The sequence below is a fragment of the Rhinoraja longicauda genome, chromosome 6, assembly GCF_053455715.1.
Source record: "Rhinoraja longicauda isolate Sanriku21f chromosome 6, sRhiLon1.1, whole genome shotgun sequence".
In the NCBI taxonomy this organism is placed as follows: Eukaryota; Metazoa; Chordata; class Chondrichthyes; order Rajiformes; family Arhynchobatidae; genus Rhinoraja; species Rhinoraja longicauda.
Window position 1 is genome coordinate 27,814,944 of NC_135958.1, and position 27,522 is coordinate 27,842,465.

The 27,522-nt window shown below is 40.8% G+C and overlaps 1 protein-coding gene across 1 annotated transcript; it reads left to right on the top strand.

Annotated features, from left to right (window-relative positions):
- dynlrb2 (dynein light chain roadblock-type 2) lies at positions 1–27,522 on the top strand. Its single transcript, XM_078400730.1, has 4 exons — positions 1–90; positions 6,317–6,392; positions 19,953–20,120; positions 27,318–27,522. The coding sequence occupies exons 1-4, from the start codon at positions 88–90 to the stop codon at positions 27,359–27,361; spliced, it is 291 nt and encodes a 96-aa protein (XP_078256856.1). The 5' UTR covers positions 1–87; the 3' UTR covers positions 27,362–27,522.

A 27,522-nucleotide genomic window follows, 5' to 3' on the forward strand; every position in this document is an offset into this window, starting at 1 on the left:
AAGGGTCACTTCCGGTTCCGCCTAGCAACCGGTGGACCTTCTCGAGCGTTTGTGTCGCTGTTCGTTGCTGCATTTCGGGGGGACAAGATGGTAAAGCAATAAGATAAATCTCTATTAACGACAACGTATACCTTATTACTGTATCGTGGGGAAAATGAGCTGGTAGGTGTTTATACTGTTGCATGGCACGGTCTGCAGTGGAATGGTCAGCAGTGGGACTGAGTGAGTAATCTGTAAATGGCTTCTTTTTTTTTAAAGGGTTTCAAAATTATTTGAAACGCATCTACAACCTGATATGTTCACAGCGTCCATCTCTCTTCAATGTTGAGGTTTTATTGTTTCGGTATTTGGGGATTTATTTTTATTGTGAAGTTTTAATCTTTCTGTGAGGCATGTTAATTTGTTCATTTTAGCAATGGCTGAATGTGGTGAAAGATAAATCGGCCTAAATTTCATCTTTATTATTACTGTCTAATTCTTGCTGTGAGTGGTTGATTATTGATAGGTTTTCCTCCAATCAGCCATCCAGTATTTTACAATAATCAACTATTTTAATAGCTTTCCTGCCACCTGGTTATTTAAATCTAGACATATTCAACCATTTTTAATCAAGATTTTTTTTGCTGATTGGTAAACTATCATTGCTAATTACAGCCGTAATGAATCTATAGGCTTCTGGAAATGCTCTGGCCTCTTTTTTTTTTACAAAGAACAAATTGAAACAATGCATTGGGAAATAGTTTATTTTCAAGTAGTATTATTGTGAAGATTGAAGTTTTTTCTTACTGGATTTGAGTTGTTGGCAATGTTTTTGATTTAAAATTGTCTATTACCACAAGCCAGTCTCATTGTGGATTTTGGCTTCCTGAATTTTATCTCTGTAGACAGTACAAAGAGGTGAATAATAAATGGTTCAAGTGTTGGTCATTGTTGGCCCTTTATAAGGAAGATTTATGAGGATGTTGCCAGGACTAGAAGGTGTGAGCTATAGGGAGAGGTTGAGAAGGCTGGGTCTATTTCTTGGAGTACAGGAGGATGAGGGGTGATCTTATAGAGGTGTACAAAATCATGGGAGGAATAGATCGGGTAGATGCAGAGTCTCTTGCCCAGAGTTGGGGAATCCAGGATCAGAGGACATTGGTTCAAGGGAAAAGATTTAATAGGAATCTAAGCGGTGACTTTTTCACACAAAGGGTGGTGGGTGTATTGGACAAGCTGCCAGATGAGGTAGTTGAGGCTAGGACTATCCCAACATTTAAGAAACAGTCAGACAGGTACATGGATAGGACAGGTTTGGAGGGAAATGGACCAAGTGCAGGCAGGTGGGGCATGGTGGTCGGTGTGGGCATGTTGGACCGAAGGGCCTGTTTCCACACTGTATCACTCAATGACACTAATTCCAAGGTTTTATTTGTTCATAAATTATAGGAGCAGAATTAGGCCATTCAACCCATCAAGTCTGCTCCGCCATTCAATCATGACTGATCTATCTTTTCCTATAAACCCCATTCTCCTACCTTCTCCCCATAACTCCTGGCACCCTCACTAATCAAGAATTTGTCAATCTCCGCCTTACAAATATCCATTGACTTGGCCTCCACAGCCTTCTGTGGTAATGAATTTTACAAATTTGCCACTCTCTCACTAAATAAATTCCTGCTCATCTCTTTTCTAAAGGTATGTCCTTTGAAGCTATGGTCTGGTCCTAGACTATTCCACTAGTGGAAACATCCTCTTCACATTCACTCTATCCAGACCTTTCACTATTCAGGAAGTTTTAATGAGCTGTGTCTCCCCAACCCAACCCAACCTTTCTTAACTCCAGCGAGTACAGGCCCAGTGCTTTCAAACATTCCTCATATGTTAACCCATTCCTGGGATCATTCCTGTAAACCTCCTCTGGACACCCTCCAACGCCACCACACCCTTCTTTACATATGAGGTCCAAAACTGTTCACAATACTCCAAATGGGGGTCTGATTAGTGCATTATAAAACTTCAGCATTACATCCCTGTTGATATCCAACTGTTAGGATGCACAATGCTTTTACTGTTTACGTTTACAAGGAATGGTTCATATTGGCCCAGCGGTGAGCTTTTTCTTCGAATGGTAAGATGGCGCACCCTATTCATTTAACTGAAATATTAGAGGAAATTACAAATGAAAACTCATGTAATGCCTGTCGCGAGCAATTGCCAAAACTACTGGATATAGCCATGCATTTCATTCATTTTTCGTGATCTAATTCCCGAGTTATGTGAACTAAAGTGATTGTTTGTCTGACTACTTTAAACATCCGGTGACATATTATACTTTTATCTCTTTGTGTAGCACTAGCAGGTCTCATAATGTAACGAGTTGCTAACTTAATATGGCAGAGCATGTCAGTGTTTTGTCATTATTGGTTCCAATCCTGATAGTACCAGAGGATGAATACCTTCAACAATGTCTTCAGAGTTTAGGCTATGCCTTTACAATATTGCCTAATGTAGAAAGGTTTGCTCTTGCTTTAAATAATAGTATTTAGATTATTTGCTGTTATGTTTTGAGAATTACATTTTTCTTTACATTTGGATAAAATAGTTGATTTATTTTCAGTAGTCTTCCTGTCCCTATTATTTTCCACTTCACTGGGAGAAAAGCTGGCTTTCTTGGCACTTGCTAAGGCAATTTCTGAGACTACCTTAAAATATGCCAATCCTCAATAAATTGGCCGTTAATCTGTTTCGCTATCTTCCTTCGATAGAGAAGTCAAGATTTGAAATAATCGGATATGTAGAAATATAAATGTTATGTTTTCATGAGCTTATTCCTTTTTCCTCTGAATTCCATCCAAACTTCAATCAAGGTCTTTCCCAAATGTATAAATGTTGCTTTCCTGTACGTTTGCAGCAGAGTCTGACGTTCGCACTTTCCTGCTTCTTTCCAAATTTCCCCATTGAATCTTGCTCCTGCATTTCTTTGTGCCTCTTCGTTCTGCAGTTATCCTTCTCCCTTGTTTTTCTTTCTAATTTATCTCTTTCATATGGTTTTTTAAAAGAAGATCTGATTACCATTTTGGAAAGTTAGCATCTAATAACTTTAAAAAATATAAGTAGAAGCAGGAGTAAGCATTCAGCTCATTGAATCTAGTTGACAGGATAATGTCACGCCTGAAATATTACCCTGGTGCCACTTGCCTTCTCTAATTTTATACCCTTGATTTCCTAATTCTGACAATCCATTTCTAAATTGATGATTCAAAATAACAGATTCTGCAAACCTCTTGGGTGCAGAATTCCTCAGATTCTGCACCCTCTGGAAAAAGGATTTTTTTTCTCAATGGCAATCCCTGTTTCTGGACTCTGTGGCCAAGTGGAAATCATCCCTTTGTCTACCCTATCAAGCCTCAGAAGGGATTTATATATTTAGCAAATATCATATATTCTAAACGTAAGAGGCAATAACCTAATTTGCCCATTCTTTCCTCATTAGACAAACCTTGTATCACGGGAATCAGTCTGATGAACCGTCATTGCAATCTCTTTTTAGTTAGGAATGACAAACTATTTCAGGTACCATTACACTTGAAATTATTGCAGCAAGACATTATTAATTTCTCACTTTTTGGAATGAGGCCCATGTGTTTACTTCCTGTTATCCGAGCACAAGAATATTAAGGTTGCTCTGAACAACATTTTCCAATTTTTAAAAAAATATTCTGGTTTTCTGTTAAATTGGATAACTTCACATGTTTCCACATTGTTACATCTGCTTTGTCCTTGTCCATTCAAAACCTGTCCATGCAACTGCTGTGCATGCTTCTTATAACTCTCACTGCCATCTTAGCTTGGTATAAATACATAGATACAGTGAAAATAGGTGCAGGAGTAGGCCATTCGGTCCTTTGAGCCAGCACCACCATTCAATGTGATCATGGCTGATCATCCACAATCAGTACCCCATTCCTGCCTTCTCTCCATATCCCTTGATTCCACTAGCCCCAAGAGCTCTATCTAACTCTCTTTTGAATGTACAACATTCGGGAACATGTTTCCTGCATCTAGCATGTCCAATCCCTTAATAATTTTATTTTTCTATAAGATCCCCTCTCATCCTTCTATAATTTGCAAACTTGGCTACTTTACATTAAGTTCCCTCATCCAAGTTGTCCAACCTGCCCGTGTTTGACCCATATCCCTGTAAACCTTTCCTCTCCATGAAACTGTCCAAATGTTTTTTAAATGTTATAGAACCTTCCTCAACTCTCTCCTCTGGGGGGAGGGGGGGGGGGGGGGGGGGGGGAGGGTGCCGTGCCCCACAAGTTCCCTTTAAATCTTTCCCCTCTCACAAACCTTTGCTATCTGGTTCTTGATTCCCCTACTCTGTGTAAAATACTTTGTGCATTCACCCTATTGGATAGCAGTAACAGGATCGTTCCGAGTCAGCATGGATTTACGAAGGGGAAATCATGCTTGACTAATCTACTGGAATTTTTTGAGGATATAACTAGGAAAATTGACAGGGGAGAGCCGGTGGATGTGGTGTACCTCGACTTTCAGAAAGCCTTCGACAAGACCCCACATAGGAGATTGGTGGGCAAAATTAGAGCACATGGTATTGGAGGTAGGGTACTGACATGGATAAAAAGTTGGTTGACAGACAGAAAGCAAAGAGTGGGGATAAATGGGTCCCTTTCAGAATGGCAGGCAGTGACTAGTGGGGTACCGCAAGGCTCGGTGTTGGGACCGCAGCTATTTACAATATACATCAATGACTTGGATGAAGGGATTAAAAGTAACATTAGCAAATTTGCAGATGATACAAAGCTGGGTGGCAGTGTGAACTGTGAGGAAGATGCTATGAGGTTGCAGGGTGACTTGGACAGGTTGTGTGAGTGGGCGGATGCTTGGCAGATGCAGTTTAATGTGGATAAGTGTGAGGTTATCCACTTTGGTGGTAAGAATAGGAAGGCAGATTATTATCTGAATGGTGTCAAGTTAGGAAAACGGGACATACAACGTGATCTGGGTGTCCCAGTGCATCAGTCACTGAAAGGAAGCATGCAGGTACAGCAGGCAGTGAAGAAAGCCAATGGAATGTTGGCCTTCATAACAAGAGGAGTTGAGTATAGGAGCAAAGAGGTCCTTCTGCAGTTGTACAGGGCCCTAGTGAGACCGCACCTGGAGTACTGTGTGCAGTTTTGGTCTCCAAATTTGAGGAAGGCTATTCTTGCTATTGAGGGCGTGCAGCGTAGGTTTACTAGGTTAATTCCCGGAATGGCGGGACTGTCATATGTTGAAAGACTGGAGCGACTAGGCTTGTATACACTGGAATTTAGAAGGATGAGAGGGGATCTTATCGAAACGTATAAGCTTATTAAGGGGTTGGACACATTAGAGGCAGGAAACATGTTCCCAATGTTGGGGGAGTCCAGAACCAGGGGCCATAGTTTAAGAATAAGGGGTAGGCCATTTAGAACAGAGATGAGGAAAAACTTTTTCAGTCAGAGAGTTGTGAATCTGTGGAATTCTCTGCCTCAGAGGGCAGTGGAGGCCAATTCTCTGAATACATTCAAGAGAGAGCTAGATAGAGCTCTTAAGGATAGCGGAGTCAGGGGGTATGGGGAGAAAGCAGGAACGGGGTACTGATTGAGAATGATCAGCCATGATCACATTGAATGGCGGTGCTGGCTAGAAGGGCCGAATGGCCTACTCCTGCACCTATTGTCTATCTCTTCCAACCTTTCTATGTACTTCAGGATTCATAATTTTACACACATGAAATAAACATCCTTTCAGCATTCTAAAAGAAAAACCCAACCTCATCCTATTATGTGATCTGTGATTTGTTTTCTACACTTACTGCTAATTTGTTGTGCTTACTCTATATGTAGATTAAAGTTTCCCATGATTATCACAATGCAGCTGTTGTATGCATCTCTAACTTCCTTATTTATACAATGTCCTTTGTTACTACTATTACTTGGGAGCTGATAGACAATCTCCATGTTTCCTTCCCACTTCAGTTTCTTGCATCTATCCAAATTGATTATGCTTTATCAGAGGCAATCTTTTATGTTTGTACGTTCTTCCTTCCTGACATACTTGAGTTATCATTATCCCCTACACAATTACAAGATCGTTTTGTAATATTCCATTGCTATAATTTCAGAATAATGCTTTAATTAGTGCATAAAATGATTCTTTGGGATCCTACGTTCTCAAATTCTTAGTTATTGTTACCTCAATGCTCGCATTTTGGAAGAATTGTCATGTGAGATTTTGACTTGAACCAAATGCTGCCTTGGATTAATCGAAAATTTCTTGTTTGCAGAGTGAGGTAGAAGAAACTCTGAAAAGGATTCAGTCTCACAAAGGTGTGATTGGTACCATAGTTGTGAATTCAGAAGGTATGTCAATCTTTATGTTAATATATTTATAAATTGCCTTATTCGCTCCAGGATCATAATTTAGACCCTGGAGTATTCTAGGATCCTGCAATCAATTTCCTTAATGTGGTAACAGATTTATAGATCCAACCAACCTCTAGCGATGGCAATGGACAAAACACATTCATCTTGGGGAGCGCTATCCTTGAAGCAATAAATATAAATGAAGTGCTTTTTCTAAGTATGATTTCCAACCATTTTTTTGTTTTTAAAGTAGTCAGAGCAAACTTTAACCCGAGTAATTTTTCACCCCTTTCTGCAGCTTAAGCAAGTTCTAAACTTGTGGCAACTCGAATATCATAAAACTTTAATCACAACTATTATAACTCCAGGGACTAATTTTAATGTATATGCTGTAATTTTAAATTTATTTTTTGCACAATCCGCAGGCATTGCCACTTTCATTTCCCTGCACATCGTGTATGTGTATGTGACAAATAAACTTGACTTGACTTGATATTATTTGTCCACAATTTTGAATTTGGAAGCAAAGGAAAGCATTATAATGGGTGATGGTGCATCAAGTAAGCAGTTGATTGGCTCCTTGAGTTCCTGATCATTCCCATCATTGAGAGAAAATGTTTGGCCCTTTATGCTTGCCCTGCCATCGATCAAGAACCTAGCTGATAATTTACCTCAGCTTCAATTACCAGCATTACTCCCTTGATATCCAGAAATCTATCGATAATTATTTTGAATGAACTTGATCACTGAGCCTTTACAGTCCTTTGGGTAGAGAATTCCAAAGACTAGCCACATGTGAGTGAAGAAATTTCTCGTCTCAGACCTTCATACCAAGTGTGTGACCCCTGGTCTCAGCCTATTGAATGCTATAGGAAATTTGTATGTTGTGATGAGATCATCTCTCATTCTTATAAACTTTGGAGAGTATAAGTTATGATCACGTAATCGCCCCTCGTACGCTCAGTATTCTATCCAGGGGCCAGTCTAATGAGTCGTCACTGCATTCCTCTAAAACAACTATGTTCTTTTTGGTACAGAAACAAAATCTGTCTGCAGTACTTTGATTGTAGTTTCACCAACAATCAAAGTACTGTACGGAATCTTTACCACTGTATCCGAATCCTCTTGTAATTAAGGCCAGCAAGTTTGTCTTTCTAATTGCTTGCACTTTAGCTTTAAATAACTACTGTATGCTCCTCGGTTCCTTCTGAATATCAACATTTTCCAACATGTCATCATTTTGAAAATATAGGCAGTTCCTGGGTTACAAGGGTTTCTTTCCTGAGAACTTTTTGTAAGCTGATTTTGACTTTTCACTCTGTACATCAGGAGCATCTCTCCGTTTTATAGTTACCCATATATTGCAAAAATTACATTCCGTCAAATATTCAACTTAACATAGAAACATAGAAACATAGAAAATAGGTGCAGGAGTAGGCCATTCGGCCCTTCGAGCCTGCACCGCCATTCAATATGATCATGGCTGATTATTCAGCTCAGTAGCCTGTACCTGCCTTCTCTCCATACCCCCTGATCCCTTTAGCAAAAAGGGCCACATCTAACTCCCTCTTAAATATAGCCAATGAACTGGCCTCAACTACCTTCTGTGGCAGAGAATTCCACAGACTCACCACTCTCTGTGTGAAGAAATGTTTTCTCATCTCGGTCCTAAAAGACTTCCCCCTTATCCTTAAGCTGTGACCCCTGGTTCTGGACTCCCCCAACATCGGGAACAATCTTCCCGCATCTAGCCTCTCCAACCCCTTAAGAATTTTATATGTTTCTATAAGATCCCCCCTCAGTCTTCTAAATTCCAGCGAGTACAAGCCCAGTCTATCCAGTCTTTCCTCATATGTAAGTCCCGCCATCCCAGGGATCAATCTGGTGAACCTTCTCTGTACTCCCTCTAAGGCAAGAACGTCTTTCCTCAGGTTAGGAGACCAAAACTGCACACAATACTCCAGGTGCGGTCTCACCAAGGCCCTGTACAACTGCAGCAGAACCTCCCTGCTCCTAAACTGAAATCCTCTTGCTATGAATGCCAACATACCATTCGCTTTCTTCACTGCCTGCTGCACCTGCATGCTTGCTTTCAATGACTGGTGCACCATGACACCCAGGTCACGTTGCATCTCCCCTTCTCCCAATCGGTCACCATTCAGGTAATACTCTGCTTTCCTGTTCTTGCCGCCAAAGTGGATAACCTCACATTTATCCACATTATATTGCATCTGCCATGCATTTGCCCACTCGCCTAATCTATCCAAGTCACTCTGCAGCCTCCTAGCATCCTCCTCGCAGCTAACACTGCCACCCAGCTTCGTGTCATCCGCAAACTTAGAGATGTTGCATTAAATTCCCTCGTCCAAATCATTAATATACACTGTAAATAACTGGGGTCCCAGCACTGAGCCTTGCGGTACCCCACTAGTCACTGCCTGCCATTCCGAAAAGGACCCATTTATTCCTACTCTTTGCTTCCTGTCCGCCAACCAATTTTCTATCCACCTCAACACTGAACCCTCAATACCGTGTGCTTTAAGTTTGTACACCAATCTCCTATGTGGGACCTTGTCGAAGGCCTTCTGAAAGTCCAGATATAACACATCGACTGGTTCTCCCTTATCCACTCTACTAGTTACATCCTCGAAAAATTCTATAAGATTCGTCAGACATGATTTGCCTTTGGTAAATCCATGCTGACTTTGTCCGATGATTTCACCACTTTCCAAATGTAATGCTATCACATCTTTAATAACTGACTCTAACATTTTCCCCACTACCGATGTTAGGCTAACTGGTCTATAATTCCCCGTTTTCTCTCTCCCTCCCTCCCTTTTTAAAAAGTGGGGTTACATTAGCTACCCTCCAGTCCTCAGGAACTACTCCAGAATCTAAAGAGTTTTGAAAGATTATCACTAATGCATCCACTATTTCTGAGGCTACTTCCTTAAGCACTCTGGGATGCAGCCTATCTGGCCCTGGGGATTTATCTGCCTTTAATCCATTTAATTTACCTAACACCACTTCCCGACTAACCTGGATTTCCCTCAGTTCCTCCATCTCATTAGACCCCCGGTCCCCCGCCATTTCCGGCAGACGGTTTATGTCTTCCTTAGTGAAGACAGAACCAAAGTATTTGTTCAATTGGTCTGCCATCTCCTTGTTCCCTATGATCAATTCACCTGTTTCCGACTGCAAGGGACCTACATTTGCCTTAACTAATCTTTTTCTCTTGACATATCTATAAAAGCTTTTGCAGTCTGTTTTTATGTTTCTTGCCAGTTTTCCCTCATAATCTATTTTCCCTTTCCTAATTAAGCCCTTTGTCCTCCTCTGCTGGACTCTGAATTTCTCTCAGTCCTCTGATATGCTACTTTTTCTGGCTAATCTGTATGCTAACACCACTATTAAAATAATGCAATACATTCTGTCATTACTGAACACCACTAAACATTAATATTATTACCATCTTGTAAAATGCTTTAACGTCTATGTGAGAATTTGCATCAAAGTTGGATTTCCCTATGTCATGCCATCTGTAACTCAGGGAGCCCCTGTACTCTGCTCTTCTGTTTTTGCCCCAGTGTATGAACTGACGTTTTGCCACAAGATATTCCATGTGCCATGTTCATGCCCACTTAACTCATCTTGACTTTGGTACGTATTGCTGTCAACCTTGATCCACTCGCTTTTCTTTTTTTCCCCTAGAGACATGTAGTTTAGTTTTGTTTATTGTCACGCGTACTGAGGTACAGTGAAAAGCCTTTGCTGCATACTAACCAATCAGCAGAAAGACAATACATGATTACAATTGATCCATTTTTAGTGTATAGATACATGATCAGGGAATAACGTGCAGTGCAAGGTAAAAACCCAACAAAGTCCAATCAAGGGTAGTCTGAGGGTCATCAATTAGGTAGATAGTAGTTCAGCACTGCTCCCTGGTTTGGTTAGGATGATTCAGTTGCCTGATAACATCTGGGAAGAAACTGTCCCTGAATCTGGTGGTGTGAGTTTTCACACTTTCATATGTAGGTTTGTTCCCCTCAACAAATATTCAATTGCCATTTGCGAGTTATTGTAAAAATGTCTGCATTTCCAGTCTGTTTGTCCTCTTAAATCTGTTCACTTGTACCAGTGTTTCTTCCATAGCACTTTATTTCATCCATCACCTAATTTAAAATATGAGAGACTCTTAAATACACGTCATTGTAAATAATGATTTGAATCACTGAAGTAAATGTGTAAGGCAAGGAAACGGGAAGGCAAATAGCATGTTAGCTTTATAGAGTTGGCATCTAAGAGCAAATAAATCTTTCTCCATATAAACATAGCACAAAAAGTAAGTTTATTTGTGTTTGGTAGATTATTTCTTTGTTGTAACAATGCTTTTTGGCAATAAATCTTATACCGTTGGAAAGCCTGTTTATTCCCCTTTTAAATGGTGCCACAATTGTAAGGAACATGCATTTGTGGGATGAGCAGCAGAGCTGAGTATATGGGTTGCGCCCATGAAAAATTTGCCAAATCTTCTCTGCCAATGCCAAACAGCTTATTCTGCTGTTGCTATTGACTCTTGTTTTGAGCTTCTGGTACCCCCAGGTGCTGACAATCAGGTGCCTGATTGGCACCTGATTGGCAGCATCTGAGCATGGGCCCTGCTACAGTGGTCAGTAGGTGTCTGCTCCAAGAATCGGCATGCCACGTTTGACTGATCTGGATAGGGCCCGTGCGATAGGGCAACTTCAAGCTGGTGTTCCGCAAAACCAAGTTGCGGCATTATTTGAAGTGAGCCCTAGTACCATCTCCAAAGTGAAGGCCAAGTTCCATATAACGGGGGATGTCAGAGACAGGCCGCGAAGTGGGCGTCCCAAGAAGACGACACCCGAAGAAGACCGTTTCCTCACCCTGTCAGCACTTAGGAACCGTAGGCTGTCTTCTACAGATTTGCAGTCAAGGTTTGCAGGACGATATGGCCGACGGCTCTCTGCCCAGACAATTCGGAACAGACTGCACGCAGCCGATCTCCGGTCTCATAGGGCTGCCAGGAGGCCTGCCATGACTGCCCTTCACCGTCAGGCCCGTTTGCGCTGGTGTCGGCAACACGTGCACTGGAACCTGAACATGTGGAGGAACGTTATGTTCAGCGATGAGTCCAGATTCTGCCTACGGCAGTTGGATCATAGGGTCAAAGTGTGGAGAAGACGCGGAGAACGCTATGCTGATTGCTGCACCGATAGAGTAACATCTTTTTGTGGAGGCAGTGTGATGGTGTGGGGCGGCATCTCCCTCACTGGAAAAACGAGGCTTGTCATCATTGGAGGCAATCTCAATGCAGAGAGATATCGAGATGAGATTCTGCAACCAGTGGCAATCCCATATCTCCACAGTCTGGGACCGAACGCTATCCTCCAAGATGACAATGCTCGCCCCCACAGAGCAGGGTTTCTCAGAGACTACCTCCAGAATTTGGGAGTGGAGAGGATGGAATGGCCTGCCAGCAGTCCTGACCTCAACCCCATTGAGCACTTGTGGGATCAGCTTGGGCGTGCTGTTCGTGCCAGAGTGACCAACACAACCACGTTGGCTGACTTGCGACAAATGCTGGTTGAAGAATGGGATGCCATCCCACAACAGTGTGTGACCAGGCTGGTGACCAGCATGAGGAGGGGGTGCCAGGCTGTTGTGGCTGTGTATGGTTCTTCCACACGCTACTGAGGCTCCTGTTTATTAAATGAATAAATTGTTAAATTGCCAATATGTCTTGTTTCTTCTGACTTCAATCATCCAATCCACCAAACAACACCGAACAAGAGTCAATGGCAGAATAAGCTGTTTGGCATTGGCAGAGAAGATTTGGCAGATTTTTCATGGGCGCAACCCACATACTCAGCTCTGCTGCTCATTCCACAAATGCATGTTCCTTACAAATGTGGCACCATTTAAAAGGGAAATAAACAGGTTTTCCAACGGTATAAGATTTATTGCCAAGAAGCATTGTTACAACAAAGAAATAATCTACCAAACACAAATTTCCTTACTTTTTGTGCTATGTTTATATTAAGCATATTTTTATTTTGTGTTAATACGATGTCAATACACCTCAGTGAAGAGATGCATCTCTTTATAAAATGGGTCTAAAATGGTTGACATGAATGCCCCATGTTGCTGTTATGTTACAGCACTGTGGGCCCATGTTTGTTTATGAATGGGGTTGGAGCTCGCACCCTCTCAATGTGGACTCTGAGTTTGTGTGAACCCTCCCAAAGCCCGAAGACATGTTGCTACATCAGATGGCTGCTGTAAATTCATTTTTAAGAGGAATTGAGGAGTCTGTGTTAAGGAGAGCAGGAATGGGCCTGATATGATTGATCCTTGGGTCCTAGTGTAAATCCATAAACCAAATAGCGGTCTCTTGTGTTACAAGATAAATCAAAATCGGTACTTATAACAATGCAAACATTTGTTATCTAATTAAAGTGTATTTAATTAATTGTTTGTGTTTTGGCACTTTCGTACAGAAATAGTTCTGTTAAAACAAGAAATAGAAATACAGCAAATTTGTAATAATAAATCATGGTGTATGGTTTTAATTAGTCTCTAGACATGGATACTCCTCCCTGTGGTCAATGATGATTTGAATCGGAGAAATGGTCCACATTTGTAGGAGCTGTGGGTACAAGCAAAAACATCAAATAAGCTAATTCTTACCCTTTCTATTAAAGTCATGCTGTAACATCCAGACTTCTAGGATCAGGACCGAGCAGGTATTTCCTTTAATGATTTTGCAGAACTCCTTGATCTTTCTCAAATGCAGAGTAGTTAAATATTAAATTGATCATCAAACATGGGTGGAAACTTGGTCCTTGTGTGAATAATCTTGCACATTAACTCAAAATTGCAATGTTTCATTTAACCATTTGGCGCACACATTTTGGGCCTGGAACCTTCAAAGGAATCACTGGAACCTTTCTCAGCTTTTGTCGCAGATCAAAATAAACCTGTTGAACATGGGTTGCTTCATCTTCCAGAGTTTTAATTGATTCAATCATAACCTTCGCTGTCACAAACCAGCAGTGTGAAAATAGTTTGTATTTCTGATAACATGGTTTAGTCTGAGGGCTTTTACTCTAGAGGTTAAACCTAATGGAAAGTGTGTGTGAGGTCTACAGTATTCAACCAATTACCTAATAGCTTCAATAAAAGAAAAGCATTAAGATATTGTGACTCAGAATCTCATTGGTGGTAAACCAATTTCCTGTCATATGATACATGTTTGAATTAAGTGCCAGTTTGAATACAACATCCATTATCTCCCAAAAGAACCAAAATAGGCCTATTGGAATCACTGTGAGCAAGTAGCAGGAGTCCTACACATGTCTTCCTTTAATTCCAGGATCCTTTAATTTCAAATCACAAATATACTTAATAATGTAGCATGCGAAGCAATGCACAGACAAAACAAATCAGCTCATAACTTTTCAATTATGTTTAGAAATTTTGCAGGCTGCGTTGTTGGAGAGTGGGAATTGCCAATGTGCAGAATTTTCACTCAGCCATTTTTTTTTTGTTGACAACAAACAAGAATGCAGCCGGTTCACCACGTTCCTTCGGTCTTTCTCATCAATGCAGTGGTCCTTTTAAAAATTAATTAACATGCTTGGAATGAGTCTCAAATTATCTGTTAAAACCCCAGGTAGTTACTTGCTGTAAAACTGGGTTATGTGTAGCAATATTTTCATTTAGTTTTGAGAAACAGCATGGAAACAGGCCCTTCAGCCCACAATGACCATCAATTGCCCATTCACACTAGTTCTATGTATCTCGCTTTCATTTCCACTCCCTTCACACCAGAGGCCAATTAACTTACAAACCCACACATCTTTGGGATGGGGGAGGAAACTGGAGCACCCAGAGGAAACCTATGCGGTCGCAGAGGGGAACGTACAAAATCCACACAGACCACCCGTTACATTGGGTTGTTTTTTTGTTGTTGAACTGTTTAAGGGGTCTGGACACTTGATAAAAAAATACAGGTCATTCCCAGGTCACAATTGTTCGTAACCTCAACAGTTCACAAATCACAAACGTAGGTGCTGGGCAATACATTTGGAAAAAAAAGCATCGGCCAGCCAAGGGCAACATGTTCTTAAGTCAAGGTGTCAAACATTTAGACACAGCAGAAGATGCCTCGTGGCTCTCGCAAATCCATTACATTGGTCTCCCAAATGCTTGATGTTATGTACGGGCTGATTACAAGCAAAGCTTTCATAACATGTCATGCCCAAATATTTTTCTTTAAGTAGTGGCCTCCTCTCACTTGCACTTTACTGTTATTTTAGTGTCCAATTTCAACATCAGTCTTGCTTCAGAAATTAAGGCTGAACCTTAGTTCTAATTTTGCATGGATGTACTGTTTAGGAATTTTTATACCCACAAGGTAATTTTGCCAGAAATCGCAAATAATAACTGCAGCGTTTCCCTTTAATTAATATGTAGATAAAAACTTCAGATCCAAGTTATTACCAATGTGTTTTTTTAGAGACAGCATGGAAACGGGCCCTTTGGCCCACCGAGTCCATGCCAACCAGCAATTACTCATGCGCTCGTTCTGTCCTACACATTCGGGACAATTCGCAGAAGCCAATTAACCTGCACGTCTTTGGAACGTGGGAGGAAACATTCAGACTGTCTTTCACTATTCTGGATTTTTTCCCCCTCTGTCTACGCAAATTGATTCCATGTCTGCTGCTGATAGCAGTTAATGAAAGAAAAATATGAGCTAAGAGAGGGGCCTTGTGTGACTGGACATGGTAGTGCAGGATTGGAAAGAAAAGTTGTTGCCAGAGCTATTTTCGGCAACATCTCTAGGTGAAACCAATTGCAGGCAATCTCGTTGCTCAAAGAGTAGGTTCTGGCAAAGGGTCTTTGACTTGAAAAGTTAACTTTGTTTGTCTTCCCACTGCTGCTACCTGAGTGTTTCCAGCATTTTCGGATTTTATTACCAATCCTTGGAAGCAGTTTAAAAAATATATATATATTATTATAGTAAAGAAGAGGTGTTGATGGACAATTGCATTACTGACTCTTATTCAGGATATCGTGAATAAGAACAGTGTAGGTCAATCCATTCACAGAATGTATTTTCTGAGGAGTAATAGTTGTATTGGTGTTCGAAGGGGCTCAAGTAATTGAATTGAATAATTTTATTAGCCAAATATGTATACATACAAGGAATTTGCCTTGGTGCTTTGCTCGCAAGTAACAACACGATATACAGTAGACAATCTATATGCTAAAACTCTCTGTTTGTTTACTTGTTCTTGAACTACAGCCAAAACGGTACATGATAGCATGACAATTTTAGACCCACCTTACTCACCGTCATCCCGTGGTCCTATGGAAGAAGTTTCATTGAAATTGGTGTTATAGTTTTAAAGTTATTCACATTTTAAGGTTTTTAAAAACACGCATGCGAAGTTGGGGCTCCGTTTATCTGGTACTTATGTAAGATGGCCGCCGCAACTGCGCATGCGCAGAACAAACGCGTCCGTGCCTGCACAGTTGGGGCCAGTTGAGTAGGACTCGTCCGCTCAACTGGTGGGCAAGGATCTGTGGGCATATTGCATTTGTTTTTATATCAACCTTTGTTATATTTGTAGCTGGATCCATAAAGAGGATGAAGAAACTGGTAGAAACAAGGAAATGCGGATGCTAGTTTACGGGGGAAAAAAGCATAATGATTCAATGGTGCTGCAGTAACTCAGCAGATTGGGCAGCATCCCTGGAAAACATGGATAGGTGACTTTTCGGGTTGGGTCCCTTTTCAGACCACCTCCTTCATGGTCTCCAGAGATGCTTCTTGAGCCTCTGAGTCACTCCAAGGCTTTATCTTTGTTTTAGGAAACTGGTGATCATTTTTTTTTTTCTCCCTCTGTTTTTGCTCAAGAAAATTATTTCCTTCCCTCAAGTGATTTTTCATGAGGCAGAAAGGGGGAGCCTTCACTGAGATTAGCATTACAAAAATATAGCAGACAAGGAACCAGAGTTTGTGTAGGGAGGAACTGCAGATGCTGGTTTGAACTGAAGACGGACACAAAAAGCTGGAGTAACTTAGCGGAGTCAGGCCGCATCTCTGGAGAAAAGGAATAGGTGACTGAAGTAGGTCTAGACCTGAAACATCACCCATTCCTTCTCTCCAGAGATGTTGCCTGACCCAATGAGTTACTCTTGCTTTTTGTCTGTCTAAGGAATTAGAGTTTATTTGGAGGGAAAGTTGATCAAATATCAGACAGTTAATTGTGTAAACAAAACTAAATTTGGGAGTTGAAATTAATGTTTCTAAATCCTTAAATGTTAACAAAAAATTATCCCCAATCATGCATATGGTTCCTTACATTTTATTCACACATAACTGATGTCCAGGTGTAAGGAATGATTTTATGTGACATTATAAGTTTAGACTAAAATGCAATGGTAATCTAATATGATTTAAATCCTATATTATTTGGTACATATTCTAAATTCCCAAATCTTAACCTTGTATAATTCTTCTACCTTAGTTGATACTTTCATAACTAGTACCCCATGTGTTCTCGTTATTTGCTCAATAAATGAGAGCTATTGCAATCAAATTAAAGCTGATCATGATAATACCTTTTGTTCACGGTATTTCCTTTGAGATTGCATTTGGAATGATCAGGCCAGGCTTTTATTGAAGCTGCAGAATTTATTGAGGCATTTTTCTGATACTTGACTGCAAATTGCCTTGAGAATCAAATAGCTGCAATATTGCTTTCTATTTGTAAATTCCCCACTGAGATAAGCTGGCAACCTGTTAATGATAGAAAAACACATAAAAATGTACAAGTCACCTTGCTTCAAAGAACACAAAAAACAAGTTGGAATGGCTGAGGCAGTGTTTCTGATGACGTGTGATGTATCAGCTTTTCTTTCTCTTGTCAAATGTTAGTTTCCCTGCTATGCATTTGCAATACTTTTGATTTGATTTTAATAGTTGAACTCTTTTTTTATAAAATTTGACTCTGATAATCATTTCTGCCAGCAGCTATGAGCTGATTTGTACAGAGTATCTAATTCCCTTCCAATCCTGTTTCCATCGACTTTAATTTGCATTGACCCACCATTGAACGTGCGTGATTATAGATACGTAGAAACTAGGAACAGGAGATGTTTTGGCCCGTTCCACCATTCAACATGATCATTCCTACCCTTATTCCTTGAACTTTAAGAAATATATCTACCTCCTCCATTAATATTTTCAATTATCTTGACCTCCAGTACCATTTGTGATAGAGAATTCCTCAGGTTCACCATCTCCTTTGGTGAACAAATTTCTGGTAATCTTGAGGCTGTGACTCCAGATTCTGGACTTCCCAGCCAATGGGGGTATCCCCTCTGTACCTGATCTCTCCAGTCCTGTTAGAATTTTGTAGGTTTCTGAGACCTCCCATCATTCTTCAAACTCCAGTTAATGTAGACTTAATTAACTATCTCTCCTACATTAATCTTACCATCCCATGGAACATGCAACAGTACAAGAACAGGCTGATCAGCCCACAATGTCAGCGCTGAACATGTGCCAGGACCATCTCTTATTTAGCGGCACATAATCCATATCCCTCCATTTCCTGAATATCCACAAGCTAATCCAAAAGTCTATTAAATGCCATCATCTGGAGGAAACTCACTGTGATGGATGTTTCTTTTTGTTTTGTGTTTTGTGTTGGTTGGGGTTGTGTAATTTGCTTATTTTATTGCTCTTATTGTTGGACTGTGGGTGACGAAATCTCGTCCAAAAGACTTGTTTTTTGGATGACAAATAAAGGTAATTCTGATTCTGAATTCTGATCATATCTGCCTCAACCGACAGCATGTTTCAGGCACTCGCCACCCTTTTGCAAAAACAATAAAGTTGCCCGTCACATTTCATTTAAACATCTCACTTTAACGCTATGCCACCTAGTATTTGATGTTTCCATCCTGGGAGACCCAGGACTGTTTCCGGGAAACCTTTGCAGTTCTTCCAAGCAGGAGTATCATTCAACAGATAAGGTGACCAAGACTGCACATAAAACTCCAGATTGGTCCTGCCAATGCCTTGCACAGCTGCAGTAAGATGTCATTGTTCTCGTGCAGATATCCTCCTACAATGAAAACCAATGTAGTAGTCCTTTAAAAACAAAAAAATTGAAGAAGGTTTTCAGACCTAAATCATTAATTCTGTACCTTTGAAGACAGTGATAATAAGCAGAACATTTTTCCAAGGACACAGCAAGAGTAAATAGTACTTACAAAATCTAAAAGAGGCTTTATATCTCATCAATAACTGCTTGCAAGCCTCTTCTATATTGCAGATGATACAAAGCTGGGTGGTAGTGTGAGCTGTGAGGAAGATGCTATGAGGTTGCAGGGTGACTTGGACAGGTTGTGTGAGTGGGCGGATGCATGGCAGATGCAGTTTAATGTGGGTAAGTGTGAGGTTATCCACTTTGGTGGTAAGAATAAGAAGGCAGATTATTATCTGAATGGTGTCAAATTAGGAAAAGGGGACGTACAACGAGATCTGGGTGTCCTAGTGCATCAGTCACTGAAAGGAAGCATGCAGGTACAGCAGGCAGTGAAGAAAGCCAATGGAATGTTGGCCTTCATATCATATCATATCATATCATATATATACAGCCGGAAACAGGCCTTTTCGGCCCTCCAAGTCCGTGCCGCCCAGCGATCCCCGCACATTAACACTATCCTACACCCACTAGGGACAATTTTTACATTTACCCAGCCAATTAACCTACATACCTGTACGTCACAAGAGGAGTTGAGTATAGGAGCAAAGAGGTCCAAAGTTTTGGACTCCAAATTTGAGGAAGGATATTCTTGCTATTGAGGGCGTGCAACGTAGGTTTACTAGGTTAATTCCCGGAATGGTGGGACTGTCACATGTTGAAAGACTAGAGCGGCTAGGCTTGTATACACTTGAATTTAGAAGGATGAGAGGGGATCTTATCGAAACATATAAGATTATTAAGGGGCTGGACACGTTAGAGGCAGGAAACATGTTCCCAATGTTGGGGGAGTCCAGAACCAGGGGCCACAGTTTAAGAATAAGGGGTAGGCCATTTAGAACGGAGATGAGGAAAAACTTTTTCAGTCAGAGAGTTGTAAATCTGTGGAATTCACTGCCTCAGAAGGCAGTGGAGGCCAATTCTCTGAATGCATTCAAGAGAGAGCTAGATAGAGCTGTTAGGGATAGCGGAGTCAGGGGGTATGGGGAGAAGGCAGGAACAAGGTACTGATTGAGAATGATCAGCCATGATCACATTGAATGGTGGTGCTGGCTCGAAGGGCTGAATGGCCTACTCCTGAACCTATTGTCTATATAATGCAAATTTCTGTATTAACTCTAAAATGTTTTTTTTAAATTTTATTTGTAATCAACAAGACAACCATGAGAAATTAATCTTTTGCTTTGGATAGAACTATAATGAATTAATTTTAGAAAGCTATATTATTGTTTTCATCAACTTGCAGGAATCCCAATTAGGACAACTTTGGACAACTCCACCACTGTGCAATATGCAGGACTATTCCATCAACTTGCCATAAAAGCCAGAAGCACTGTCCGTGATATCGATCCACAGAATGACTTGACATTCCTGCGAGTCCGGTCAAAAAAACATGAGATAATGGTTGCACCAGGTAAGCTTGGCTGATTTTTTGCCCCAAAATCTGAGTTCTGATAGGTGGCAACTGAACAATTCAAAGGCCTGGAGTCTTTACATTAAGAGAAACTGAAATCCTAAAGTAATGGTTAGTTTTTAAAGCTTGAGGAAATTTTAAATATTGCTTTGCCTGTGAAAAATTAGTGCTCTACTATCTGTCCATCAAACCTTAGTCAAGTGAACTTTGTCTTTAGTAATCCTGGGAATTTTACCAAGATTTTAATCTAGGGAAGACTAAGTCCGTTTTGGGTGGGTTTCGTGGGGAAATGGCTAGGGGTATAGACAGTTGGAAGGATTGTTTTTAACTTTTTTCTAACCAAATGCCCTGACAGAATGTTGAGGAGAATGTGTGCATTGTAAAACTGTCGCAATACCGGGTTAATATTTCTTTAATGTGCTACTTTCATGTGCACTGTCTCTTTTTGTTTAATCTAATAGACCTGGAATTGGGCCAACAATTTAGAAAATATGAATTCAAAACTATGAGAATGTATTCGATAAACTGGCAATTAGTTATTTAGCATCAGAGTGGAAACAGATTAAAGCGAAACCCCAAATATTTCGCTCTTGTCATGGAATCAGGTAGCTACAAGACCAGATCAAATTGGACTACACTCCTCAGTTCATTAATGACCCCTCATGATCTTGATCGAATAGGCAATAAATATTGTCTTAGTTGTACCACCCAAGTATTGAGATATTTGAAAATATAACTTCCATTCGCAACCTGAGATCATTTGGTGCGATCGCAGGTCTTCACCAATACCTTATAATTGCTTGAATATGTGAACGATGTCCAAAAGGGCTTGCCTTCAGATTTTTTGCTATTGATAGAAGAATTAATGCAGATGTTGCAGCTTCCTTTCTGACAGGTTCAGTACATCTGTTGTGCTGCACTGTTCACCACAATGTCGGTCCTGACTTGGGTTATTAGAACTTTAGCCTCTGAGTCAATTGTATTAAGTTAAAGGAGTCACAAGGCGCTGCAGATGCTAGAATCTGTTGTAAAACAGAGAACAGCTGGAGGAACCCAACAGGTCAGGAGCTATCTGTGGTGGGAAATGGACAGTCAACACTTCAAGTCGAGACCCTTCATCTAGACTGGAAGAGTAGAGGGCTAGAGGTGGTGTGGGGCAAGAATTGATGGGAGATAGTTGAGTGCGAGTGAAGAGGGATTGATTGGCAGATAAGTCAGGTTGGGGAGGCTGGAGAAAACAGTAGAGACTGGGAAATGATAAATGGAGAACCAAAAATGTTGTAGATTCCCTAATCTGATAGGTGAAGGATGGAACTGAGGGGTGGTGCCTCATTGGCACAACAGGAGGGGATGGTGGAAAGGGGATCCAATGGGAGGTGTGCGAGTGAGGGGGGAAAAGAAATGCGGGGGGGTAAAGGAAACGAATAGAGTATGTGAAAGGCCAGGGTGGTTGGAAGAGAGAGAAAGGACCTCGTATTCCACCTGGGTAGATTTTGAATGAAAGCCATGAACATTGAGTTCTTGAATTTGTCTCTAGCAGGCTCCTACAAACAGAAAATGAATTAAGATAATATTATTTATTTTGAGGTGTTTCTTATCGTAGAGAATATGATAGTCACATATGTGTAAGGAGGAACTGCAGATCCTGATTGAAACCGAAGATAGAACCAAAAAGCTGGAGTAATTCAGCGGGACAGGCAGCATCTCTGGAGAGAAGGAATGGGTGACATTTTGGGTCGAGACCCTTCTTCGGACTGGTTAGGATTAAGGGAAACGAGAGATATAGACGGTAAAGAACAATGAATGAAAGATATGCAAAAAAGTAACGATGATAAAGGAAACAGGCCATTGTTACCTGTCAGTGGCTCCCACAACTATCTTGACTACACTTCTTCCCACCCTGCTTCTTGCAAAGACTATCCCCTAATCCCAATTCCTCCATCTACGCCGTATTTGTGCCCAAGAAGAGGTGTTCCATATGTCCGAGATGTCCTCATTCTTTAGGGAACGGGGGTTCCCCGCTCCCATCATAGATGAGGCCCTCACTCATGTCTCCTCAGTACCCCGCAGCTCTGCCCTTGCTTCCCCCTCCCCCTAGTCGCAACAGAGACAGTCCCCCTAGTCCTTACCTTCCATCCCATCAGCCATCACATACAACACACAATCCTCCGAAATTTCTGCCACCACCAACGGGATCCCACCACTACCCACATTTTTCCATCTCCACCCTTATCTACCTTCCGCAGAGACCGTTCCCTCTGCAACTCCCTGGTTAACTCATCCCTTCCCACACAAACCACCCCCTCCCCAGGTACCTTCCCCTGCAACCGCAGAAGATGCAACACCTGGCCCTATACCTCCTCCCTCAACTCTGTCCAGGGACCCCGACAGTCCTTTCAGGTTAGGCAGAGGTTCACTTGTACCTCCTCCAACCTCATCTTCTGTATCCGATGTACAAGATGTGGACTCGTACATTGGTGAAACCAAATGCAGACTGGGTGATTGTTTCGCTGAACACCATCGCTCAGCCTGCCTGAATCTACTTGATCTCCCGATTGCATGACACTTTTATTCTCCTTCCCATTCCTGCACAGACCTTTCTGTCCTAGGTCTCCTCGATTGTCAGAGTGAGGCTAAACACAAATATGAGGAGTAGCATCTCATATTTCACTTGGGCAGCTTACAGCCCACTGGTATGAATATTGATTTCTCTCACTTCAGATAGCCCCAGCATTCCCTCTCTTGCTATTCCTCCCCCACCCAAGTCACACTAGTTTTTCGTTTTCACCCTACAATCAGCTAACAATGGCCTGTTTCCTTTATCATCGTTACTTTTTTGCATACCTTTCATTCATTGTTCTTTATCTCTCCACATCACTGTATATATATCTCTTGCTCCCCTTATCCTTAACCAGCCTGAAGGGTCTCGACCCGAAATGTCACCCATTCCTTCTCTCCAGAGATGTCCTGCTGAGTTACTCCAGCTTTTCGTGTCTATCTTCTGATAGTTACATCGGTTGCCCGTTCTGCTGAGTTCAAGTTCAAGAATCCATTCATCTATTCGAGGACAAAAGTCTGTACACTTTTTTTGTGTCCTGGAAAATATTCCATCCACAATCAGGACCACTTCAAAACATATGATAATTACTTTCAAGATCAAGACGGGTTTATTGTCACATGTACCATAAGGTACTGTGAAATTCGAGTTGCCATACGGCCACACCAAGTGAAAAGCAGTAAGACACACAACCACGTAAAATAAAATTGAACATAAACGTCCACCACAGCAGCTCCCCACATTCCTCACTGTGATGGGAAGCAATAAAGTCCAATGTCTCCCTCTTTCTTCTCCGCGGTTGGGGCTGTCAAACCATCCGCAGTCGGGGCCATCAAAGCTCCCGCAGCCGGCGATCCGAGGCGCTCGCGTCGGGGTGATGGAACTCCCTCGTCGGGACAGTTGAAACTCACCACGGCTTGGTGCCCCGATTCAGTCTCTAATCAGGGACCACGATGTTTAAACCGGGCTCCAAGATGCTAAAGTCCACAGGGCATAGGTTGGAGCTCTCCACAGTCGATCCCCGGCAAGGGGATCGCAGCTCCACGGTGGTAAGTCCGCACCTGCATTGAAGCGCCGGGTCGATCTCCAGGAAAGGCTCCACGATGTTTGGCCGCAATGTTGGATGGAGATACGATACGAAAAAAATCTCATCTCCATCGAGGTAAGAGATTGAAAAAAGTTTCCCCCAAACCCCCCCCCCCCCCCCCCCACCCGCCACACAAAACAAACCAAGAAACACTAAAACATATTTTGACACATACTTAAAATAAACAGAAAGAAAAGACAGACAGACCGTTGGCTAGGCAGCCATCGTCAGCGCCCCCTGGTATGACTTTACTGTTTGTTGGAGCCTGCCACATACAAATTTGCTACCACACATTCTACATTACATCAATAACTGCACTTCAAAGGTACTTCATTGGTAATAAAGCAGTTTGTGAAATCCTGATAGGGATGTGAACATTGCTGTGTTGTGGCTGATAAAATAATTTTACAACTGGTGATGAACAAAAAGTTGCATTCATTATCCCCGCATGGCTTTGGAGTGAATAAGAAATGAAGATTGGATAAAACTTATATCTCCATGATCCAATAACAGAATAAAATAAAAAGATTTATCAAGCAGATAGATATAAATCTTGTTGGCACCCAGTAACGTGACTCTAGCGTGACAGCTTGCAGATATAAATCTGAAAAAAATGACCTGGATAGCATTGGAAGCATGTGAAATGCTCAATGCTGTGTAGAGAAAAGAGCTTTGAAAATCAATTCTAAGCTGCTAGTTAATAACATTATTGATAGAGTTATGTGAGCAGTTTGTGCATAGATGCACATCAAGCAAAGAACTAAGTAGATTTTTATTTAAAAAAGTATTGAAGAACATTTACCAAAATGGATGAAAACATACCAAATATTTTCTGTTAAGTCTCAGATAAAAATATCGACCTTAGTTTTTGACATTGTGCTCTACTGTATTTTGAAATTATTTGTAGGTGCTTACATTTTCTCTTGTGATACACCTCAGTGTAAAATTGATAGCCTGTGAAATGTTTCTGGTTATATCAAACAATTAGTGATTATTTTCTATAAATATGATTTATGTTGTGTGAGTAACTCTAGCATATTCATTAAGACGAGAAGGCAGACCTTAACTCATTATACCTTCAACGCTGCACTCATGAGTCATTGGGCTTGATTATTCATGGAAACGTTGTGTATTGCAGCTTCCAAATTAACTTGCCATTTATCAAATTACCACTGACTGTTTTCTTTATTCACCATGGAAGAAAGTGGCAATCTAATGTGATCACCATCCTTGTTTAGCAGCTTATTACTGATGTGTTGGTAGAAGAATTACACTTGGGCAAATGTATGTCTGTGTCATAATTTTAATTTTGTTCAAAATTGCACCCGATTATGTTAGTAAGAGCTGTAATGGTCTTGTTGTAATGCAGCCTCAAGTGCACTCAGCATTTAGATTTTTTGTACTGTTTTCCACTCTAAACTGTAAAACTAAAGGTAAGTGATGCAACAAATATATCGAATTTTTAAAAATAATGCACTGCCAGTTTTACTTATTGCTGGTAATCTTTAAAAAGCTCTAATTTATCCAAGATTTTAGTCAAACATAAAGTAGTTTGAAAGAGTATTGTGCACTTTCTTTTGCAATTTTGTAGGTATTAGTAAAATCTTCCTAAGTGTTGATGACACTTAAGTGGCCAAATCTGCTGAAATTGAATAAGTTTCAACAGTTTCAAAAAGTTCAACAATGAATGGAAACATTGATATGTTTATACCAGTGTCAGCTGGTTTCAAGATTGTGGGTGTTCATTTTAATCCTAGTTGCAAATGGTCTCTTGGTTCTTTCATTTGATGAATTTTCCAATGAAGGGTGTAATTCAGTGCTTGCATTAATTCAGGAAGATTTTCTTTATTTATGATATTTATAATGCTGCATTAAACATGCCTGTGCTGATTTGTACAAATAATTAGCTTTAACAATATGTACATGGAATGCCTTTGTCATTTCTAGAGAAAGTGAATCTCCCCCAGACTCACTTATGATGAATCACGGGTTGAGATACTTTCACATATTGCCCTCGGTGTAACAGGTTCTTTCCAGATAAGTTTCCACCCCACCTACTCTGTAGCAAGGTTCTTTTGCTCTCCATTTTAGAAAGTGTAAATTGGTTCATGATTTTACACACTGGAAACAAATGGTGGCGTACATTTCTTGACTCATTGTTCAGTACCTTGTAGCTCTGCCCTGAAAGCACTTTTCTGTCCCTTCACCAACAGTTTGTAAGGTAGTAGCTGTCTACTTGATTTGCTGCATTCTTGTTGCTCAAGGTACAGCCATAGTAATACAGTATAGGGAGGGAGGGAGGAGAGCAAAGAACAAGGAAGTAGTATGGTTTCTGGTTTGGAGAAGGAAGCAGGGGATAGGTAGCAGGGTGCACGAGAGTGGGAGAGATGGGTAATAATTGGAGGGTTGGAGGCTGAGAAAGGCAAGACATGGAGGTGAATTAGATCTAGTGACATTAAGAATTGGCAAAGCTATTTGCCCCATCGAGCCTTCTCTATTATTCAGTGAGGAGATAGTTGATTCAACACTCCATGTTCACTTTCATACCGTGTGTAGGTTTGGAAGAAGAATGCTTCCTTCATGGCCAGATTTTGCCATCAAGCACCAGTTAATTTAGCATGTTCAGAGGCTGAGTTCCGCAGTTTAACCCATCAATGATGGAGGGATGGTGATATAATTCCAAGTTGATGTGATGCATGATTTGGAAGAGAACCCCTGCAGGCAGTGATAGAATAATGGAGTTGTGCACCACAGAAATGGTTCCTTCGGCCCACCACGTCTAAGCTACCCATCTATAATAATCCCATTTTTCCACTTTGGACACAACTCCTACTGTGCCTTGTTGTCTCCATTGGCCGGTTGCCTGTTAACTTGTTAGTGCCAGAGGTCCTAGGTTTGGGAAGTGTTGTTGAAGTAATCTTGTATTTCGTAGATGGTAGTGTGCAATTTTGTGGTGGAGGAAATCGATCTCTGGAATGTATCATGGGTGTCGATCAGTTCATTTGATTTCAATAATAGTTGAAGTTTTCACAAAATTACAAAATGCAGGAATGTTTTACAAATGTTGGCTACCTTTCAGGTTTAATTTAGAGATTTAAATATTTTGTTGTGCTACCTGTTCACACTTGAATCTTGCAGATAATACAATGCAAAGTGCTTTGGTTTATTTTCCAGCAGCAGTTGTCACCCTGGGATTTAGTCATAACTACAGACAGTATCCTTAATGTATAATGACATTCACATATGATGGATCATAAAGGCGAAGACAAATAACCAGCAGATAGTTTAGGCAACAATCTGTTTTTGGGTTCTGATTCATTCTAATTGTCTGTCTGATATCAGATTTCTTTAAAGCCTTCTGTCTTGCCTTATCAAATAGAATGGTTCTCAAATTTTTTTAAAGAATATAATTTGTAATATGTAATCTGATTTATTGGAGTTTTAACTGTTCAATAATTTAAAATACACAAAATATGGTAGTGAATTGAGCAGCAGGAGAAATAAATTATTGTTTTCTATCCATGTAAGTTTGTACTTTCTATTTCCATTGCAGATAAGGAATACCTTCTAATCGTCATCCAGAATCCAAGTGAATAAAGTCAGAATGGATATCTAAAAGGCATCAAGGAGAACATTCAATTGTTAGATTAATATTATAATAAGTTAATAGTGAAAACTGAATTTCTGAGCAGTAGTTATGAACCAAAAGTTCTTAACTTTTTTTTAAACACTTTAAAAATAAATAACAATGCTGTGCA

What these genes read in the sequence shown, in the direction of transcription:
- dynlrb2 (XM_078400730.1), top strand. An exon ending in CATAGTTGTGAATTCAGAAG is followed by an intron (nt 6,393 to 19,952) that starts GTATGTCAATCT and finishes ATCAACTTGCAG; the next exon opens with GAATCCCAATTAGGACAACT. An exon ending in TGAGATAATGGTTGCACCAG is followed by an intron (nt 20,121 to 27,317) that starts GTAAGCTTGGCT and finishes TTTCCATTGCAG; the next exon opens with ATAAGGAATACCTTCTAATC.